The 17,234-nt window shown below is 40.8% G+C and overlaps 1 protein-coding gene across 17 annotated transcripts in view; it reads right to left on the bottom strand.

The window, feature by feature from the left end:
• SEMA5A (semaphorin 5A) overlaps window positions 1-17,234 on the bottom strand; it is a 478,910-nt gene that overhangs the window by 190,764 nt on the left and 270,912 nt on the right. For all 17 annotated transcript variants that reach the window (XR_012377654.1, XR_012377655.1, XR_012377662.1 and 14 more), the window contains one exon: window positions 1,117-1,179. Coding sequence is in view for 2 of the 17 variants with exons in the window: in XM_073891093.1 (XP_073747194.1) it covers window positions 1,117-1,179 (63 nt within the window). In the remaining 15 variants the exon portion in view is untranslated. The remainder of the gene's footprint in view (window positions 1-1,116; window positions 1,180-17,234) is intronic.

The following is a 17,234-nucleotide window of genomic DNA, read 5'->3' as shown; positions in this document are numbered from 1 at the left end:
GAGGGGAGGGGGTGGGGGGATGGGTTAGCCTGGTGATGGGTATTAAAGAGGGCACGTTCTGCGTGGAGCACTGGGTGTTATGCACAAACAATGAATCATGGAACACTACCTTAAAAACTAATGATGTAATGTATGGTGATTAACATAACAATAAAAAAAAAGAACGAGACAGAATGAGCCTCTGCACCAGCTGGAAAAAGAATTTCCTCAATATGGTCCTGTATAACTTTCTCAGAACCAGATTTCCCCGGATGGAAGAATTCTGCTCTTCTTGAGCCAGCCACCCTGTGGAGGCAGGTCGACACTGGGCAAAGCTGCTCAAGAAATGCATTTGCATTTCCAATCTTAATTAGAAACTGCACTTTCCTTAGGAACTTGGGGATGCTGATTTTCATATGGAAAGAGCAGAGGTGGGTGGAGGAGAGAGAGAGATAGAGGGAGAGAGAGTTTATTTTATAGATACATTAAAATGAATTATAAAGAAATCTCATCATTTTTGATATAATAATTTTATTTATCATAGAGTCACTTTATGGAATTAGCTCTAAGATATAATTGGGGGAAATTAAAATGTTATTTTTAAAATTCAGGCCCATATATTTCCAAATGATATCACAGCCAACTGACTCCATAGTTTAGCCTAATGATTAATGGTGCAAGTCAGATCTGTTCTTCTATTCTGAGTCCTTTTTTGGAAACTGTGGTTAATCTTGATTTAATGTTAAAACCTTGAGAATCTACCATACATATATTTTGTTTCTGTTTTGTTTGTTCGTTTAAAGGTTTTATTTATTTGGGGGAGCGTGAGACAGAGAGTGTGAAAGAGAAAGAGAGAGGGAGAGACCACGAGCAGGGGGGAGGGGTAGAGGGAGAAGCAGGCTCCCCCACTGAGCAGGGAGTCTGATGCAGGACTCGATCCCAGGACCCTGGGATCAGGACCTAAGTCAAAGGCAGACGCTTAAATGACCAAGCCACCCAGGCGTCCGACGTATATTTTGAATCCTGCTTTTTTTTCAAGTTACAAGGCACCATCATCAGGAATAACCTTCATATTAAAATGCTTCACGTATAGTCCTTCCAAACAGTGGTGACCGTGCATTTCCGCATGCCCCTTACCTCGGACTTGCCCTTACTGTAACAGGCCTTCTTGGTGGCTTCATCACACTCCCACTCCACAGCCTGTAGGAAACACCAAAATGACAGCAACTGTTATGGTTTTGACCGAATAAAAGGGGAAAAATAATAAGGCACTGGTAATCAGATTAGGAAATGTGGGCACACCACGGAACCTTCATACTAACATAGAATTTACACTAAATTCATGAAATTCACTCACAGGGGCTTCTATTTCGCTTTGAAATCAAAGCATTTAAAGGACTTGTCCCCTGAGTATCTATAGCTCAGCAGAAGTAGTGTGATATTTAAATGACGAGGCACATGCAAGGAGCTGGTCCCCTACTGTACTAATTCCTGAAACCATCCCTTCAGTGAAATCACAGGATAGATCCACAGCACACTGAGAAGACAAGCCTTGGAACAAAATGATGTAAATACTCATTTAGACATTTGTATTTTCTGTTCACAGTATGTCATTTATCAATATTCAAAGATAATGGAGCAAGGATGATTTTGCAACCTCCTTACTCCCGAGATCCATATGTAAATAATGAATAGTCAATAAAAGAAATAGCTCATGCAAAGAGCACATCTACTACTTCACCCAATACCAGTAATTTTCATACCGTTAGGAGCTCTGACTAAATAGTTAGAGCCACAACCTGCGAGTATGTTTTCCCAGACTTTCCAAATCTAACGCACGGCATCGAGTTGACGTGCATTCTTTCACATCTGCTGCTCTCCGTGACTACCTGAGATAACACACAGCGCTAACTTCACAGGAAGAAATGATGCCTGCAAATATTAACGATCTATACGCCAAGACCGTGAATCACTTTTTTGAACAAACTTAAGAATGTGAGCTGTTTATCTTTTGTATTATTGTACGGTATGTGGATTTGTGTTTTATCTTCCTATTAGAGCTAAATTTCCAAAGAATTTAGGAATTCTGAAGGATCAGTTAAATCATTATCAGAAAAAAAAATTTTTTTTTTAATTTTATTTTTTTGAGAGAGACCATAAGCAGGGTTGGGGGGGTGGGGGTGGGAGGGGCAGAGAAAGAATCTTAAGCAGTTTCCAAGTTCAGCGCGGAGCCCGATGCAGGGCTCAATCTCACAACCCTGAGGTCATGACCTGAGTTGAAATCAAGAGTCAGACACTTTGGGCGCCTGGGTGGCTCAGTTGGTTAAGCGTCTGCCATGGGTCATGATCCCAGGGTCCTGGGATAGAGACCATTATCAGTATCAGGCTCCCTGCTCAGCGGGAGTCTGCTTCTCCCTCTGCCACTCCCCCTGCTTGTGCCCATGCACTCTCTCTCTCTCTCTCTCTCTCTCTCTCTCATAAATAAATAAATAAATCTTAAAAAAAAAAAAAGTCAGACACTTAACCAACTGAGCCACCCAGGTGCCCCATTATCAGAAAAAATAATTTAAGCAAGGGACAATTCTTTGCTAATTTGAACTAATGTTAAATAGTAAACTAAACTAAGCCAAAAATAAGCTACTGTCAAACATTATGAAGGAGAATAATGGCTTCACTCTCACTTCTAGGAAGAAGATATTTTTTAATTCTCCTAAACCTAGGAGAGTAACAAAGTGATGGTGTACCATAATCTCGTATCTACTGTCCTCCAAAGAATGTTACATAATAGAGATTAAAACACAAAACCCTGCCTCTTGTATAACTTATCTTCCTTGGCAAATAGGAGCCCTAAGAAAAGTATTCTAAAGAGAACCACTTCGGTGTCTTTCAAACAGAAACAATATCCTAACTGCTTTCCCTTGTGTCAACTTAGCGATTTTTGTCAGTGTCAACATTTGATAAGAGAATTTGTTAATTCTTTCTGTGATGTCTTCCTGTTCATAATGTTTAATGGCAGCAATAAAATCACAGCTAGTCAACATGTGGTGCAAACAAATGACTTGAATTCTCTGCTAGGATGACAAATACATTCGTGACAAGGGATGACACCTCCCGAGAAGACATAAGGGCTTCATGTGTAATGGCAGATCCATGTGTCCCCATGGGACTTACATAAAATAAGTGCATTACTATTGTTCCAAATGGACCTTTCCTTTCTTAGATCTCTTTATAAGACTATGTTGTTTGTATTTAAACAAAGATATCTGTATTTTTGCCCTTACCTAAACTCAACACAGAATTGATATACCATGCTACATTCTCTTACAAAGTCGACCCTATTGCAACTTTGACTTTCTATCATCAGGAGGATTGGTTATGTAACTACTAGGACAACTACAAAGCAAAAAGCTTTAGGTAAAGAGGCATTTGTAGGGGCTCTTGTTAGTCCAGTGATTTTGTTGAAAGTTAAAGAGTAATTCTCTTTTCATAAACGTAAGACCTATGAGGAGCATGGTTAGTCCCAGGGTTGCAAGAAAATTTATCAAATGCCATCAGAATTTTTCAAATCCTTCTGCCGCAATCACAAAGAAATGGCTTCCCCAGCCTGCCTAATGCCCAAGTAGCCTGTGTGTTTTTAAGATAATTGAAGGCCAACGATTGGATGGGGAAAGTAATAGAAAAAAGAAGGAGAGTTTTCAAGAATATTTCATTACTTTATCCAGTTTGGCAAGAAAAAGCACTTGCACTCACAAGTTTATTAGACCAATAGAAAATAGGACGAATCTTACAGATTTTTCTGAAGACAGTTATTAAAAGAAGCAAAGTTACTTCTGAGGCATTTTTATTACAGTATAACTAGCTTTCCAATAATATCCAAATCCAGAATTAATTAAAGACCATGACTGTTCGGCTTTTCTGCTGATTCACTTCCTACCTGAATAGAGGACAGGGTAGACCAGATTTATATTAGGAGTGGACTGAACTACCTACCATAGGGCTGGACAAATATTACTGGATGTCACAGAATTTATCAAAGAATGCAGTGGGAAAACATGTCTTCTCCAGATTGGCCTAAAATAGGATGTTGATCCCATAGTGTCCTTCTATTCTCTCAATGAACTGAACTTAACCCATCTGACCACTTCACAACTATGGGGGGAAAAGAACACTTTTATTAGAGAGAAATATGAGTATCAGTAGAATCCTCCTGTACCAGAGTTTATTTCTCAAAGTTACTCACCCTGTTTGAAATTATATTATGTTTTAACCTGTTCATAATTTTCTTTACTCCACAAGAATTGTTCTAATAAATTAAATTTCATTTAGTCAAGTCTTCTCACTATATTCTCACAGGAGATTTTTGTTATTCTTTCATGCATCATAATTTTGGAACCAATCCCACTACTGATTTCGTGAAGCCATCTTTTCAGTTGACCTCCTTTTAAGACACTTTTGTATCTACACAACCTATCTTTATGACAGTCAAAACAAATGCGAAGGCATTAACATGCTACATCTCAGATCTCAGTACAACACTCGTGATCTTATTTCCTGAGTCTCTTTTTTTTTTAAATCTAATTTTTATCATCTCTTGTCTTTTCCTATTGCACAATAGCCCTGCAGAGGGGAAAAAAAAAATCTTAATTCTCTATTCCGTTCTGCATTTAATCTTCATTATACTTTCTGGCAGCACACATGTAGAAGTAATACCGTGGTTACTTGGATATCCAAAGGCTATACACAGTAGGCAAAGAATGTGAAGCATCTACATCTTAAAAGACAAGATTCCCATTCACAGAACCTTATTTTTGTTTTGTATATAAATATATACCAATAACATCTGTGCTCTTCAACTACCTACAGAAGCTCTGCTTTACGCATTTGCATTCATTCTCTCTTTCATGTCATACACAGTTAGGAAGTACCCACCTACCAAGGGCAAGACGCTGTGCTAGATAATTTTGATGGAAGAGAAACAGACATATAGGTGATATTTGCACATGTCAGACATTAGTTTATGATAAAATACAAGTGTCTTTCATCAGTCTGGACAACATCTTGCTAACTCTGAGAACTTGCTCACTCTGAGAACTTCACCATGGTCATTTCCATCGTTCCAATAGCCATGTTCATTTCAGATCCAGAGACCTGGAACTTATAACATCATCAACTTTCAGGAAGCCACAGTGCTAGAGACAGATGGAAAAGGAAATAGAGTAGATTTACAGCGTATCATTTTATACCCGTGGAAGCCCTGGATGGAAGAAGCACGACACCATACATACCTCACCATCACGCACATACATATGCTCAAGTTATGATAAACGGAGCTCCGATCTCAGGGGTAAAATCAAATGTGGGAAAGAAAAAAGATTGGCTCTTTCTATGTACGTGTTACATACATATAAATCCACAGTTCTCAGAAGTATATAAACAAAGCTGTGTATTATCACATACCGCAGCGAGAGAAGTTAATTAGACAAGGACCAGCAAAGGCAGATACTTTTCATAAAAATGAAGAGAACAACATTCTAGGCAGATGGGCCACTACTCTTTCAGCAGATGGCTTTGCTAATTAGATACTGGCAAAAGATAACATTAAAAAAACTAGTTTAATTACACAGTGCCAAAAATTAACAACCACCTGAGGGCTTTTTTTTTTTTTTATACATTGCATTCATAGTCTTATGTCATGTATATCTGTGAAATGCCGGAGAATGTGAAATCATGGTGGCAACTATAAACACACTGCCAGGCAATGTGAGACCATATCCTCGTTCAAAATGGAGGCAAAACACAAGTGAGTTGGAACTTGAAATAACTTAATTTTTATGTTACTTCAATAAGGTGCTAAACCAGTCACCCTTAAGCAGAGACATGTTCGCAAATTACCTTTAGTGACCACACATGACAGGTTCAAAACACACGGGGAATTTGAGATGGAATGGTGTGCATTGAAAGACACAAAGGGGTAGACAGTTTAGTCACTTGGGAAGGATTTCTGTCCATGGCAAACATGTAAGTCCATTTCACTCTTACTGGTGACCTCCGAATCAGAGAACTGTAAGGGGGCATTAGTCCTCTTATCCAATGACTGGTTTTTGATTCTCATGACCTTGGCATCATCCCAAATTACAGATACAGCTTACTTTGGAAATCCCATAAAAGTGTGTTCCTACCATTTTTAAAACCCTTATATGAAAGCCCAAGATCTTCTTCCACATCAGAATCCCAAGTCAGACTTACTTTTGATAGCTGCACAGCGGAGTTCCCAACTTGTTAAATGCTTCCTGGGCCTTTTGTTTCACAGTGGATCTTTTTAAGATTTTATTTATTTATTTCGGAGAGAGAGAGCGTGAGCGGAGGGAGGAACAGAGGAAGAGGGACAAATAGACTCAGGGCTGAGCACAGAGCCCGGCGCGGGGCTCAATCCCATGACCCTGAGATCATGACCTGAGCTGAAATAAACAGTCGGGGGTTTAACCAACTGAGCCACACAGGCGCCCTGGTTGGGTCTTTTTAAATTCAGGGTTGTTTTTTGAGTAGACAGTATATTAGATTCCTAGGGCTGTCATAACAAAGTACCATAGCCTGGGTGGCTTTAAACAATAGAACTTCTTCCCTCGTGTTCCCAAGGCTAGAAGTCTGAAATCAAAGTGCCAGCAGGGTTGGTCATTCTGGAGTCCCCAGGAGAGAATCTGTTCCCTGCCCCTCTCCCAAACTCTGCTGGAGGCTAGCAGCCCTGGTGTTTCAGGGCTTCTGGAAACATCACTCCAGCCTCTGACTCTGTTTGTCCAAATGTCCTCTTCTTATAAGGACACTGGTCTTTGATTAAGGTCCACCCTAGTCTAAGAAAACCTCACGTAGCTCATTGCATATGCAAACACTCTACCTCCAATAAGTTCACCTTCTGAGAATCTGGGGGGATATGAATTTTGGAAGGACACCATTCAACCCAGTACAAGACAGTGTGACATAAAAGTAAGACTTTGAGATTGACAATTGGTAGTACACAAATGAGGGCCATTGCTTTGCTGGAAATCAGCTGCCAAATCTTAGGCAAAATACTGATAACAATTTACACAACCCTTACATTGTGTGACTACAGAGCTGGGTGCTTTGTATACATTTTCTAAGTTAAGTCTCTCTATAATTTTACGTGGGAGATAACATTAACATAATATTCTGGATGAGGACATCAGCTAAATAACTTACCATAAAGCGACAAGAAGAGTAAGTGGGACATCAAAATTTGAACTTGGTGACTTGGATTGAAGCCTGTACTCTAAACCACTGTCTTCTGACCCACAGAAATCATACACTATTTGTCTTTCTCTGATTGGCGTATTTGGCTTAGCATAATACATTCTAGTTCCATCCACAGCATTGTAAATAGCAAGATTTCATTCCTTTTGATGGAGTAATAGTCGTGTGTGTGTGTGTGTGTGTGTGTGTGTGTGTGTGTGTGTATCACATCTTCATCCATCCATCAGTGAACATTTGTGCAATCTCCATAGACTGACTCTTGTTGATAATGCCGCTATAAACATTGAAGTGCATGTGCCCCTTTGAATCTGTATATTTGTACTGTTTGGGTAAATACCTAGTAGTTCAATTGCTGGGATGTAGGGTAGTTCTATTTTTAGTTTTTTGAGGAACCTCCATACTGTTTTCCAGAGTGCCTGCACCAGCTTGCATTCCCACCAACAATTCAAGAGGGTTCCCCTTTCTCCGCATCCTCACCAACACCTGTTATTTCTTGTGTTGTTAATTTTAGCCATTCTGACAGGTGTGAGGTGGTATCTCATGGTGGTTTTGATTTGAGGCTAATAGACACATGAAAAGATGCTCAACATGACTCATCTGATGATGAGTCATGTTGAGCATCAAATCATGTGTCTATTAGCCATCTGTATGTCTTCTTTGGAAAACTGTCTACTCATGTCTGCTGCCCATTTCATACTTGGGTTGTTTTTTGGGTGTTGAGTATGATAAGTTCTTTATAGATTTTGGATACTAACCCTTTATCAAATAGGTCATTTGCAAATATCTTCTCCCATTCTGTAGCCTGCCTTCTAGTTTTGTTGATTGCTTTCTTCACCGTGCAGAAGCTTTTTATCTTGACGAAGTTCCAATAGTTCATTTTTGTTTTTGTTTCCCTTGCCTCTGGCGATGTGTCTAGTAAGAGTTGCTATGACCGAGCTCATTTCTTTAATTCTTATGCACAGTCTCATATAAAAGAAAGTAAAAGTGGCCTTTACCAAATTCATGCTTTATAAAATGCAAGATTACAGCAGTAAATGATTAGTAAAATGTAAGAACAAATGACCACTGAGTCATAACACTCAGTATCTAATTATTTCTGTATTTTGTTCTGGTTGTCTACTTTTGAAATAATAGTGATTTATACGAATTAAGTAGTAAAAAATAAGGCCACCTTTGAAGCTCAGTTAATGTGGAGTACATTCTGAAGTAAAAGCAGTCACTTTATTCTATATTCTACAATAAACCAAGTAATCCAGGTAATGTTATAATAAAAGTTAATTCACTGAGGGTTTCAAAGCCTAAATATTGTGTATATTATGTATATTAGTATAAATGATTTTTAAATAACAGACTTAAAACATATGTAACACAGAAAACCCCTGAGCACCTCTAGAATCCTGCGGTTCCAGGAAGCATATTTAGCATATTTGGTTTTAATGCGGTACCAGGCAAACTCTGACACCCAATTTAAATCCTTGGAATGGCCCTGAGGAGGGAGGAAAACAAAGTGATGGAGGACAAGCTCTAATAACCCTATTCCTGAACACGGATGAGCCCCACTGAGACGATTTGGTGAAAAAAGTACCTTAGGAATGAGCCCAGTATCAAAGGATGCTATAATATATGGTATAATATTTTAAATTATGATAGCCACCGAGGCAGCAAACAATTATTAACTTTAAAAATGATGCTATTAACGAAAAGTGGTACTGGAGGGTAAGCCTAGTACCAAAAGCTGCTTTGGGTCTCAAAAAAATTATTTTGCTGGATCCAAGTAGGACTGATTTAAAAAATGCCATCTTGTACAATTTGCTAGCCTAACCATAGTGGAAAAAAATCCAATTACTAGAGAAAGGAATATTTTTATACATAAATTTCCAAAAGTATTAGTACATAAGAAACTCAGTTCAAAGTCAATCAAGCATGTTGCCATTAGAGTGGGCTGACTTTTCAAGGAATTGCCTTTTTTAAGTTTCCAGTGTGTTTGGTGGGAAAACTGTTGCTTCTGAACATATTTTCTCTCCGTATGTTTTTCAAAAACATACATCACAGAGACGATGCCATTCAAACACTACAGTATCTGTAATGTTTAACAGAAATTGTAATGCTCACTAGAAATTAAATAATACATCACAATCAAATTAAAATTAGATGTTATATCTGATGTAACATTTATTCTGTACATGCAAAGAGGTGCCCCAAAGGGAATGAGTTGATAATAAAAAGTCATGAAAACTCTCAGACCATCCTGAGCTTCATACCACTATTTGAAGACTTACTTGACAATGACATGAGGCCTTGCAAAATATAAATTAAAGAAAAAAAAAAAAGAATGAGCAGCATACTGGCATGGGATTATTTGTATGATACAGAACTCTAGGGGCGCCAGGGTGGCTTAGTCATTAAGCGTCTGCCTTCGGCTCAGGTCATGATCGCAGGGTCCTGGGATCGAGCCCCGCATCGGGCTCCCTGCTCCGCGGGAAGCCTGCTTCTCCCTCTCCCACTCGCCCTGCTTGTGTTCCCACTCTCGCTGTCTCTCTCTCTGTCAAATAAATACATAAAATCTTTTAAAAAAAATCAAAATTAAAAAAAAAAAAGAACTCTAGGGACAAACAACTTGCTATAAAGAAGGCTGTCCTGGAAATGTCTCTGGAAGGATAACTTTGTAGCATGGCTTCGACCAAAGCATTCCTACACAGAGCACATGACGACTGGCAATCATATTCTAGAGCCATTGGGAAAAATGAAGAGGGACAATCATGGCCTGAATACAGGAATGAGCGCCCCAGCCCTATAATGAGATTTCCTTTGGAAACATAGTCGAAGGGTTCAAAGGGAATGTATCATACAAGCAATATGAAGGACCAAGGTCTTTATTTTCAGACAACATGAAACAGATGTAGAAAAAGACTCCAGCAACCATAGCATGAATGTAAATGAAGATGCAGAGACACGATCATTTTTATACACCCTTACCTACCACTTGTGACTTTTTGTGTGTTTGGTTTCTCTTGCTAGAACTGTAAGGCCACCTATGTCGCGCTCATCAGTTTTGGTCTCATTATTGCATATTCTGGCTGAATCCTAATGAAGACATTCTACATAAACTGTCAGCTTAATAGGCAATATAGATTTAAATAGATGAGTGTTTTTAGTTTTTCCCATCAATATTTTCTATTTTTTTCCGAAACTGGCTTCATGAAAACAAACAACATTTCATACCTGATTACTTTTCTCTGCAGTTCTGAGTTAGAATGTGTGTACCATATTCACGAGAGTACATAGAAAAGCCCAGATTATAGATGCTTATTTGGAAATTATTTTTTATCCGCTGAACCAACCACTCAGAATTTATTTGTTATTCACATTATAAATGCTTGTTTCCTGAAATGCATCCTACCGCTACCACGAATGACTTTACTCCCAGTTTCAGAACATATCGATGTGTTCACCAAATCTCAGGATATATTGAAAATTCTTTTTATGAGCCTTATTCAGCATCACTTCCATAAATTTTTGTTTGCAGCTGAACGAAATGAACATTAAAATTTGTCTTCTGGTGTACATCTGGGCAGTTACATTTCTTTCTTATTTTAAATAAACTGTGAAACAGGATGATTTCCTTCCGTTCAAGAGACATTATTTATGATATGATCACAATGTTAAATGAGAACTTAATGAACATTATTGATATATCCATTTCCCAGTTAATATTTAACATTCTCATAATTTTATGAATATCTGCTGGAACTTATTACATCAAATAATTTTGCATTAAACAGTACTTTGTGAGTTTGCCATTTATGCCTTCAAACATTTGTCTCTCTTCTCTAGTATAATCAGATTACATACCAGAGGAAAGTCCTAAAATATTATCACAACTATTCCTAAAACCTTAGATAAGAAAGAGCTCTATCCAGTAAAGAAGTCCAAAAGTGTTTCAAATATGAGAGTAAGAGGTTTTGGGTTTTTTCTTTTTTTAAGATTTTATTTATTTATTTATTTGAGAGAGACAGAGTGTGTGTGTGTGTGTGTGTGCGTGTGTGTGCGCGCGCGCGCGCGCGCGCATCTGCGCGCAGGGCAAGGGGCAGAGGAAGAGAGAGAATCTCAAGCAGACTCTACTCTGAGCAGAGAGCCTGACACAGGGCTGGATCTCACGATCCTAACTAAGATCATGACCTGAGCCGAAATCAAGAGTAGACACTTAACTGACTGAGCCACCCAGGCGCCCAAAAGCAGGTGGTTTTTTGATATATGTAATGTCTTGGCTATTTTGTTTGAAAATGGGAATTTTTTGGTATAATTTTACAACAAATTCCGGTGAACGTCACTCACGCTCCCCCTCCCCCATTTGGCCCATTCTCAGGGGCTTTTCTGCTATCCGACTAGCTAGACCTGGCAATTCATTGCAAACATTGTAACTTTACCCAACTTCCTATGAAGGAACTGAGCTTCAGGGCTCTGGTAGCACCCAGAGGACACACGCTTGTGCGTGTCCGAGTGAGACATTGTGGTCAACGGAATAATGGCCCCACAAAAAAGATATCCACATCCTATGCCTTGGAACCTGTGAATGTCACTTTGTAGCGGAAAAAAGGACTTTGCAGATGCGACTGCACTAAGGATCTGGAGATGGGGAAATTATCCTGGCTTATTTGGGCGGCTCCTAAATACAGTCAAACGTACCCTGCAGAGGGAGGCAGAGAGGGATCTGCATGCACAGACGAGACGGCAGTGTGACCCTGAGGCAGAGACCGCGGTGATGCAGCCACAAGTCAAGGAAGGCCAGCAGCCGCCAGGATCCAGAAGAGGCAAAGAACAGATTCTCGCCTAGAACCTCCAGAGGGAGCATGGCCTATGAGACACCTCGATCTTAGCTCCGTAAAACTCATTTTGGATTCCTGGCCTCTAGAACTGTGAGAGAATGGAGTTCCGTCGCTTTAAGTCACTACGTTTGTGTTAATTTGTCATAGCTGTGATAGAAGAACAACGTAGGCATATGTATACATGGACTGCAAACACACACACACATGCACACACACACATTCTCCAAGAGCCATTAGAAACCGGCACTACTATCAGATTCAGCCTACACAGCAGGTGGCAGGGGAAGTAAGTCACCCAACATCACCGAGCTAGTAAGTGGATGAGGCAGGATTCAAACTCAGGTCATCTGGTCTCAGCTTCCATTGTCTTAGCCCAGGTGCCTGGGCCCCATCTTCCAGAGAGTGGGGTGCCAGGCTCTCCCAGACTCCTAATTTCTTCCTGCCTCACCAGGGTCCTACTGAAACACTGAGTTGGCTTGCTTTGAACTTGTCAGAGGAAATAAAATATGATGCTTTCTCTTCCTAATAAATGGGAAAGACCTTTGGTAGGGAAAGAGAAATAAAATGGTTTGCTTGAACAGTTGATGTCTCTTCACTTTGTCATTTACAGAGATTTTTGACAAAACTGTTACGGTTTCAATGTTGATGCCATAGGAACTCATTCGTCTGAACGTTTCGGCTGGCAACCCCTCCTACCCTGAGTTCTGGAAGTGCCCTCAAAACACAAAAGTAAATTTAATTGAGGATAGCCTATCACTCTGCAATTCCGTGGAATTATCCAAACCCATGGCGAATTATATCAAAGGCAAGACAAAGAGCATGTATGAGCAGTCAGTGTGTATACAATCCCATCTTCCAGCACATTACACTGGGGTAAAGATACTAAACTACATACAGGTATTTCACGCTGGGTTATATTCCCAAAGTCAGTTTCTGTATCGGATTTGGCAGAATAAAGGAAACGCCATCCCACAGAGATACCGGGCAAGTTAAACTGAAAAGCACCACGGTCAACAGAGCCCAGCGTCTTAGATACGGCATGAAGGACCCACACCTTACGCAAGCATGGCCAAGAAAACACTTGAAATTCCAATCTGAGATTCTAAGATTCCATGTCCCCCCATTTTCCAGTGAAAGGTGGGTCCTTCCCGCCCCACGCGTACCACGGAGGCCAGCCCCTCTGCCTCATTGCACGTGGCAGGGGACCTCAGAGGGGGTGTGACAGACCATTGAAGAGGTACCGCCGGGCCCCAGAAAGGCAAGGACAAGGAGCAGTGGGACCTGGTTCACTCCTGGGTTCCTGCCCTTGGTGGGAGCTAGCCTACCTTTTCCCCCAGTCTCTACACCTTGACCCCAAAGAGTCTCACAATTCCCACTGCTGTCCTCTTACTGGAGAACCCAGCCTTTTGGAGTCTCCCTACCCTAAATGGTCTCAAGGCTGGCAACAGTAATGCTATTACGGAGGGAAGCCAAGCATTGCTCCCCAAGCCATCACAGAGGCTCTAGGCAAGCGCTGCGCTTTCAATGTAGTATTTTCTAGAACAGTCATACCCTAAGAGCACTAATCTCTCTCAAATAAATCATGCTAACAGAGTTATCCTCACTTCCTAAGGCCTACAGTTTGGATTAAGCCGAATATTAAGAGAAGCAGATTTTTCTTCTTTGTTTTTCCAAATAAGATAACGTTTCCCAAAACACATCTATATGTGCTCTCAAGGGCAACTTGGTTTAATAGACTATGATGATGGATAATTAGGTCTCTTAACTATTTTCTTAGGATTATTGTAGTGGTGAAAATCAAGCCACATACACGTATATCCAAATAGCAATTATAAAATACTTAATTGCTTTTTAATTTAGAAATATTTCTGGTTTTGAGAACTATCTCTGTTCCAGCGTATTCACCATTTTTGTTGCATATTCAAAGACCTTATCAGTCTATTTATAACTATTTTGACTGGTTTGCCTTCTATGGTTATTTTGACAAATGTCATTCGTAATTAGTTAGATTTATGTTCATACTAATACATAATCTGGGTGATTCGGCCGACACATAATGTTTAATTACCCAATTTTAATTGAATCTATTTAAAAAATGGATGTGGCAAATCCACAGGTGACCTACAAAATCTCAGAATCTCACTTTCTCTAGGCACCAGACTCTGGGCATTTCCAAAAGATTTCATCCCTAGGCCTTCTCTGCCAATATTTGCTTTTCCTTTAAATAATGATGAGTCCCAGGAAAAAGAAACTCAGAGCTTAGGGAATAGCTTCTATATTCCCTTTACATGAGTGATAAACAAAAACGTTCCTGCATAATAATCCTAAAACAACAAAGTTTCTCCTCCAAGGTGTAAAAACACAAAGGACAGTCATTGAGGCTTGTCTGAGTTTAACACTGGTAAACTCATCATACATGAAATACAGACAGAAATTCTATGTCATCTTTATGTAATCGTTTTATTTTGTTTTTAAGATTTTTTTTTAAGATTTTATTTATTTATTGGAGAGAGAGAGAGAGTGAGAGAGAGCACAGGAGCAAGCACAGGCCAAGGGAGAGGGAGAGGCAGAGTCCCCTGCTGAGCAGGGAGCCGGACGCGGGCCTTGATCCCAGGACCCTGGGATTGTGACCTGAGCTGAAGGCAGATGCTTAACTGACTGAGTCACCCAAGTGCCCCTAAAGATTTATAAATTTATCAGAGAGAGAGAGAGCACACAAGCGAATGGTGGAGGGGCAGAGGGAATTTTCAGGCAGACTCCCCACATGACCTGAGCTGAAACCAGGAGTCAGATGCGTAACTGACTAAGGCATCCAGGTGCCCCCGTCATCATTTTAATTGGTTCTATGCCAAGGAAACACTCCAAAACAGGGGATGCCAATTATCCAGTATATTTCTATGTAATCCATCTTAACTCGTAAACATATTCAACTAATATTTGCTGAGCACCTATTATGTGAAAGAATGTGGGTTACAACATGATTCTTCCTAAAGCCTCCTGCACTTTAGAAATTCTCAGCGTAGTAAAGGTGAGAGAAAAGGAAGGGAGTAACTATAACACAATGTGGGAAGTAAGAGTATATAGCATGAGAACATTGAGAAGCGAATATCCTGGGTAGTGAAGATGGAGAGCCACACAAGGAAACTCAGCTGGGCCTCCATGTAAGCAGGGATGGAGGACAGAGCTTCTCGGGGCAGATGAAAGGGGCACGTGCTTGCTGGACGCAAGTAACTGCACGTGTAAGGTCTGTTAGGAGTGAAAAGGCATCCCATGTTCAGGGACCTGTGAGAGATGTGTCTGTTGAAGCCCACGAGGAAAGGTGGGGATTAGCAGACTTTAAAGCCGGAAAGGGAGAGAAGGACAGACCATGAAGCCTCTTACATAATGTGGTTTGAAAACAGGACCTTTTCCACTTAAGCATTTTAAGCCTTAAGGTAATATGGTAGTTTACCTACACTAAGACATTAACCATAGTTGGAGGCAGGGAAACTGAGGCATGGAGCATGATAAACAACTGCTCAAAGTCAGAAAGCATGTGAAGGATCTAAGATTGAACCATGAACAGGTAGGCCGCTTTAAAAAAAAAAAGTTAAAAAAAAAAAAGCCCGAGGGAAAAGGATTAAACAAATGAGAAAATAAACAATTAATGGAAGAAGGTGACCTAGCTGAAGCCCAGTGAGGAGAAAGCAAAGACACCAAATTCAAGAAGCCCGAGTAAGGCAGAACCAGCGGTAGAAATGGGCAGAGGGCACAGGTGTGGGTACAGGCTGGTACAGAAACTCCCCATGGCTACATGCGCTCTGGACAGATGGTCTCGGGTCGGTTCTCCGAGGTCAGTTGGAGACGCTCCATTCCAGTGGTGGCGGTGGTGGTGTGAGAAAGTACTCCATCGCCCAGGAAAGAGGCTGGTTTGGAGGTAAACACAAAGCCTGGTTGCTCTGGACCCTTGTATTTATCTTTGCTTGGAAGCAAAGGGCGTGTAGTGACAAGTGTGGTCCACATGCTTTATTTTGGATTTTGTTTTGCTCTTTTTTGGAAAGGAATGGAACAAGAAGTCACCACAGCTCCGTCATCAACCTGCCTAGCACTTTGTTACCGACGTCTCAAAAGCATTAGGGTTGACTTCTCCTTCCTTCTAGAACCACCTTCTCCTCATGGTCTGCCCACAACGCCCAAGTTTTCTTCACTCGCTAGCTGCTCCTTCTCCGTCTCCTTACCAGCCCCCCTCCGCTAGGTCTCCCCCAAATGGTGGCATGCCTCCGGCACCTGCCTGACACTCCTGTGGTTCTTCTCAACCCTTCCTCCTTGGGGAGTATCACCTGGTCCAGGAGGGTAAAAACCATCTATATGCTGCGCCTCCATTTCTGTCCATTGCCAGGAACTATTCATTCTTCTCTCTTCTGGGCACATCCCTCAGGATCACCAAAAAGGCACCTCATGGTACCCAAGTCACCACACACGATTCCTCTCAGTGTGCTCCAGCCTGCTTTTCCCCCAGGTTCTGTTCATATCACCACCCACTCAGGTAAGAACAATAGGCCAGCTATTCTTGATTCCCCTCATTTACTCACTGCCAACATGCCATCCACCGGCAAATCCTCTTAATGGTAACAAACCAAGAAAAATCCCAAATCCAACCATTTCCCTACCAGTATCTCTTGACCGAACTACTGCAATCGTCTCCTAATTGGTGTTCTTCTTCCAGTCTTGCTCCATCATAACCATTTCTCTACACCTCAACCAAAGTACCTTTCTAATGTGCATATTAGATCCCATTTCGTATCTTCCACGGGCTTAGCATTGTACTTAAAATCTGGGGTCTTCAGCCTTGCTCACAAATGTCATGAGATCTTGCCCCCATTTCTCAGACCATGTGTAATATCCCTCTGCCCCTTGACCACTACGATCCAGCAACTTTAAACTTCTGTATATTCCTTTAGCCTACCAAGGTCATTCTGTCTTCTGGACCTTTGGATTTCCCCGTCTCCCTCTCCAGAAATCTCTTCCTCTCACCCCTGCCCCATGCCTCATTGCTCAGGTGTTAGATCAAAATCACTCCCTAAGAGTGGGCTTGGGCTGCCCACCTAACATACAGGAGCCATAATGATGCTGTCTACTGGATTATTGCATTTGTATTCTTGGCAGCACACTGATCACTTTCTA

Source organism: Callorhinus ursinus, unplaced genomic scaffold, assembly GCF_003265705.2.
Source record: "Callorhinus ursinus isolate GAN/ISIS: 27379988/994484 unplaced genomic scaffold, GSC_fseal_2.0 scaffold3, whole genome shotgun sequence".
Lineage (NCBI taxonomy): Eukaryota > Metazoa > Chordata > Mammalia > Carnivora > Otariidae > Callorhinus > Callorhinus ursinus.
The sequence above is the reverse complement of the archived record's forward strand: the minus strand, read 5'-3'. Positions and strand labels throughout refer to the sequence as shown.